Source organism: Nematostella vectensis, chromosome 11 (assembly GCF_932526225.1).
Source record: "Nematostella vectensis chromosome 11, jaNemVect1.1, whole genome shotgun sequence".
Taxonomy (NCBI): domain Eukaryota; kingdom Metazoa; phylum Cnidaria; class Anthozoa; order Actiniaria; family Edwardsiidae; genus Nematostella; species Nematostella vectensis.
This window is the reverse complement of record NC_064044.1, coordinates 12,615,967-12,621,966: the sequence shown is the minus strand read 5'-3', so window position 1 is coordinate 12,621,966 and position 6,000 is coordinate 12,615,967. Positions and strand designations below refer to the sequence as shown.

General features: G+C 42.0%; 1 protein-coding gene across 1 annotated transcript; it reads left to right on the top strand.

The window, feature by feature from the left end:
* Positions 1 to 491: 491 nt before the first annotated feature.
* Positions 492 to 4,680, top strand: LOC5514735. The gene is made up of 6 exons (XM_048734698.1): positions 492 to 743; positions 1,787 to 1,858; positions 2,262 to 2,573; positions 3,556 to 3,681; positions 3,871 to 3,929; positions 4,041 to 4,680. Exons 1-5 carry the CDS (start codon positions 591 to 593, stop codon positions 3,907 to 3,909), a joined length of 702 nt encoding a protein of 233 aa, XP_048590655.1. The 5' UTR covers positions 492 to 590; the 3' UTR covers positions 3,910 to 3,929; positions 4,041 to 4,680.
* Positions 4,681 to 6,000: the final 1,320 nt, after the last annotated feature.

Below are 6,000 nucleotides of genomic sequence, written 5' to 3'. Positions count from 1 at the left end.
GATCCGACAATAAACGTCTCTTGGAGATTCCCTTTTTGTATTTTCGAAGGTGGTCAGATTTTTATCAGAAAGCTCACTCCCTTACCAACTTACCAACCAATTCTTACCAACTGCTATCTCTTAGGAGGTGTTTTATGATTTTCTGATTCTGCTATCTTTTATGGGTTTTCACTCCTGGGGAGGAGGATTTTTCCGATTCTTCTATCTTTTGGGGTTTCTCACGCTTAATGGCGGCCCAATCGCTCGAAACGTATTTTACAACAAACCACAAGTCAACTGATCGGTTGATACTTCCAACAACATAGAATACATTGTTTTAATTATTAAAATTAGAGCTTTATTGACTAATAAAAAGTTAATTAAAAAAAATTATTATGCTTTATACAAGCTGTCTTTCTTACCTTTGATAACGCTACCAGCCGCCATGTTGGATTCTGATAAGTATGCAAAAAGGGGGCGGAGCGATCCAAATGGTTGACGTTTCACGACACATAAATTGCATTTTGGCATTACGCCATTTCTAATTTTTATCAGTCTATATCTGCCCATGGGTGTTAGAGAACGTGCATTTCAAAGTTCGCGTCGCCAAAATGGCGTACAGAGCGAAAGCGATTCGCATTTTGGGAATCTTTCAGAGTGTGATCGGGGTATTGATGATTGTTGTCGCAATTCCATGTATTATAGTTCATGATAAAGACTTCTCATCCCTAATGTTTGGCTTCGGTATTTCGGTTGGTGTTTGGGTAAGTTGTATACTAGCTTTTGTTCGCGTAACATTTGTTTCCCCCATAACACTCATGAGACTCGACTAATTAATCAATGTGTAGTCTGGTAGTTGCATACAAAATTATTCTAGTCTTTCACGTATATCTATAGTCAAATCTCATGATCAATTTCTGGATATATGTTTATAGCCAAATTCGTTGTTGCGCGACCTGCCAGAATCCAAAATTCCTTTCTTCGTTTGGGAATAGCGCGTAGTCAATCAAACCAAACAATCAAAACCAGACAAACCGCCCCCAAAGCTTGTGTCTGACTACGCGCTATTCCCAGGAGAGACATGGATTTTGGATTCGCCGAGGTCGCGAATTATGTACATCATTTTGTAAATCATGTTTCCATTACCACTGATGCTATCGCCCTATTTACAGGAGACATAGAGGAAAACGTTTACCAAAAAAGCACAGTTTGGTATTGTTTCCTTCTCTTGCAACGGAGAGTTGCTACAACATTTGAATACTTTGAACCTTTTTTTCATTTTGTTCAAGCTTTGAGGCATTCAAAATGTCACTTTGAAAAACTTAATATTCAGTGATTGTATCCCAAACATAGCCCAGCCCCAGCGAACAGGCCCGCACCCCGGATTTGTCTTGGGGCGGGGGGGGGGGGGGGGGGGGGGGGGGGGGGGGAGGGGGGCGAAATCCGTAAATGTGGACCTAATTTTTCTTGGGGATTCGCACCAATTCGTTCTGTTGCTTTCGAGAATGAAATCCAAATTGGTATCCTATGATAGAATCTATTTGGATATTTAGACGTTAGTTATGTTTTACTAAAAATGCCTTTATTTCAAGCATTACATCTAAAAAAAATATTAAATCAATCCGTTCAATAAATCCTTGACCAGAAAAACTCAAATCTTTAAATGTATGATCTCACCTTCCCCGCTCCCCGAGCGGCTTGAATACGTTTACTCCTGGCGACCGATAGAGCCGCATTCATCACTTTATTTCAATAGGGTTCCAATAAATGTTCCAATCACTTGGTTTCTCTATATTTCTCCCCGTAGTCAGTCATCACAGGCGTCCTTGGCTTTATCGGAGCAAGTCATAATAATAATAATACACTTAACAGATGGCTGGTGAGTACAGACTTGGGGGAGGGGGAGGGGGGGGGGGCTTGGCTATATCGGAGCAAAAGATAACATTTCACTTAACTGCCTTGTGAGTAAAGATTTGGGGAAAGTGGAAGAGGGGGAGGGGGGGCTTGCTTGGTAATGTCAGAGAAAGAGATATTATACCCCCCTAACTACTGTTTAGTGAAACATCCTTGGTGCAGTAGCTTGAGTGTGGCTAAACTACCTTGCTTCTCGTGCAGTCTTACTGCATAGGGCCGTAGCAGGGGGTGTGTCACGTGCCCACCCCCACCCCCCAATATTTTCAATAATTATAAGAAAATGACCAGTGGGAGTAGCTGTGCTCCCGGCTATGCTGCATACAACCTTTTTATTTTATTTTTTTATTGTTTTATCTTTTCTTCTACAGATTGGCACCATATTGTGTTTTGCGGTGACAGCATGTGTGATCTGCGGCATTATGATCTTTATCGATGCCATGCTATTAAGTCATTTCCGGCAAGAACCCAGTACAATTGCCAATATCCGAAGTGTCGAGAGAAGAGAAAAGATAAACATTCCCGAAGATATCCACGATGACGCTTACTATGAGCCACGACTTAAAAAGGCAAAGACGTTTATTTGTCTCTTGGCTGCACGGGTCTCCTTGGCCGTGGTTATGTTCTTTCTCGCAATGGCATCTTCCACATGTGGCTGCGTTTTCTGTTCTGAATCTTCCGGGGTATGTGACGCTGGTACGCACACACAACCGAGCGTGGCTCCAAGCTAATCGGGGCCATAACAAAAGTGCATCCTTATTTTGCTCCTTGTTGGTTTGGAGAGTTGTCTCTTTCTCAATGGGGTTCTGGTTTTACATATGAAGAAAGCGTTGTCGATTTGGGGGTCTGGCACCGAGGAATCTTTAGTTCTTTTAGATACTTTCTCTATAGACTAAAGATGGTCACAGTCACTGTTTTTCTCTTCTGATTACAAGTCATAAAGTATACGAAGCCCCTGCAATACAACAACCTTAAAAATAATGACCAACCTTAAGAATCATGCAGCTTTTCCAAATAAGAAATGTATTAGTTTCCTTATATGGAAGTGACCGCGTTTGGCAAAAACAACAATTTTCGGCTGAATTTCCTTGATATGCTAGCTATTTTCCCTTTTAGATAACATTTCAACCGCCCTCCCACGCCATGGTAATGTGGGCAAACGTCTTTACCCATTTACCAGCGCTGAGCTGAACTACCGTAAATGATCTAATAAACGCCGGGAACGTTTATCGAATTTCGATATCCTTCGTAGCAATCGTTTCTTGAGATTGAGCAAGACGCTTAATTAGATTTAAAGCAAGAAGGAAATTAAATTTGATTTGTATTACCAAGGGAGGGGAACGGGCGAAAATAAGGGGAGCGTTTAATAGAGGAGGAGGGGGGGGAGGGGGAGGCTGGCCTCTGTTAGAGAGGTGCATTTAATACAAATTTGTTAACTCACAGTGGGGCGGGGCTGTTTTTTAGATAGGGGCCGTTTATTAGATCACTTACGGTAACTTATTTTATAATAAATAGAATAGCATCAATGTTTGCTCAACCAGCATCATCATTCTACCCATTCTACAACTCAAAATAGCTATAGTTGTATTTGTCATCCACCCCCCCCCGACCCCCAGTCATCATTTCCTCCCCAGACCCCCACTAACAAATGTTTTAATTGTACAGCCGGAACAATCTGGACAACCTGGTGTCATTGTGTTGGGACCAAACGGGGCTGTGGCCGGAGCCACAACCATGCAGAGCTACCCGAACCAATCACCCATTGTCATCCAGCAACCGGGAGGGGACCAGGTATGTGTGCTCCATCCTTCAACTCCAATTTACATTACTTGCATAGGCGCGTATATTAATTATATCATGTATGTGACCTATCATTCAGCCTGTAGACTGCAAATAATGATTTTCATTGCAATATCATTATCATCGCTATCATCACAACTTTCGAGTTTTTTTAACGTTATCACGCAATTTATCTTCTAGGAAAAGAATGAAGATCCTCCCGCCTACGCTGCCAAATGAACCGTGCACAGCAAGAGGCTTGGAATAGTTCACTAGATGCACATACATAACGATTATGATTGAAGTTCAAATGTTCAAATTTTCGAATCCAGATAGTTTAGATACTGGGACTATCCTAGCGCCCGTGATCGGATAGATCACGGGGGAGGGGACTTTTGAGCCCTCCAACACCTTTAAGCTGTAATAATTTTTGAACTAGTAGGGCTAGAGCATTGAAATTTGATTAATTTTGATAAAATTTATCTGGGAGCAGTTTGGTTTGAAGAAAATGTTGATATGTGTACCCTGGTAACCATAGCAACCAAGTTTTTTTCAATGAAAATTAGGCAAAACGCTTTAAGTCGTTTAATATGAAGTGCTTAACGCAAATCGATGTCATATAAACGTTTTATACCAAGTTAAAAAAAAAAATTTACATCTCTATTTTGGTGGAGGGGTGGTGTTTTTTTCTCAATTTTTAACCTTCTCGAAATAGTGCTTGTAGAAATAGCAAAAAAAACCATTCATATCCAACTGAAATCATAAATACAACTTGAAACGAAGATATTGTCAAAAAGCTTCAGATTTTGCAATCCAGTTTTTATTGATTTTTAAATAAATAAATTTCATTAAGATGGCGGATCCAAGATGGCGGATCCAAGATGGTGGATGCTGATGTCACATAATTAGCTGAAAATCGCTGTTTTTAACTAAAACCGCTTTTTTAACTAACATCTAAATTTGTCAAAATCCTTTTTATGCTCCTCTATTAATAAAAAAATAGAAAAAATATTTTTGGGAAAGATATTCAAATTATTACTTTAATTAAGAGTCCATTGGCTGTCGAAACGGCTCGGTCTAGCACGCGCTTGAACTGAATCGACGTTGCTAGTTTCTTGGTGATCTTCAGGCTTCGTGATCAGCCTCGATTGTTCGATGGCTTTTACGGAGGCACGGCAAAGATTGATGTCTTAGTAAGTGTTAATTCGGGTTCCCGTAAAAGACGTTCTCTTAATACAGGGCTGTTTGTTCCTATAACTATCTGGTCCCGTATCAGCGAGTCCTTAATTTCTCCAAATTAACAAAGTGTGGCCTTGTGGCGAGGCTCTGTCAAAAAGACATCGAATGGTCGATCGTCCTGTGTGGTGGTTCGAAAAATGTAACTTCACATTGGTTCTCGGCATGCAGTATTCCTTTAAAACTTTCAGCGTGTCCTTCACCTTTCTATCTGCCAGACTTTCTGGGACATTTGGTAGCGTTTTCAGTACTCTGCGAGCCTTTAATCCTAGTACACTATACAGCGTCGCCACCTGAACTTTCTCCTCTTTCGCTGTGAGACCGCTCGAAATCTCGTACAGCTCCCTACTCTCCTGCCACTCGCGCCACGTCTCCGCTAGATTTCTGCTATCTATATCAAGTTCTGAAGGCGGCTTGATTTTCTCCATCGCCCTTGACCTCCTTTATAACACTCCTGGTACCATGTTATGATCGGACTACAGGGTTCAACAAGCAACTTCTTGTTTAATAATACACATGGCAAGCTTATATAACAGTAGTGAGTCACTCACAACAATGACAAGCATCTGTGTTAGCGTTTATGGAGCGCTGTGAAGAACGAGGGCGGAAGCTAAACGCTGACAAACTCAAGCTGAGACAAACAGAGGTGTCGTTCATTGGACAGGTGGCCTCTGGCACGGGACTTCGCGTGGATCCTGCCAAGGTCAAAGCGGTTCTTGAGATGCCAAATCCAACTAATTAAGCCAGGGTCAGCGGCTACTAGGCATGGTGCAGTACCTGAGCAAATTTCTTTTACATCTCTTCGACGTCACAAAGCCTTTACGGGACCTGACAAGAGAAGACGTCGAGTGGTGCTGGGACGAGGTTTAGGCTGCTGCTATGTCCAAGCTAAAAAAAGCGGTCACCAGCACGCCTGTGTTGCTTTACTATAACCTTGACGAGCCGGCCACACTCCAATGTGATGCCTTACAATCAGGGCTCGAAACGGTGCTGCTACAGAATCGGCAACCAGTTGCATATGCGTCCAGAGCACTGACGCCCGCGAAAACAAGATATGCTCAAATCGAAAAGGAGCTCCAGGCCATTGTATTCGCC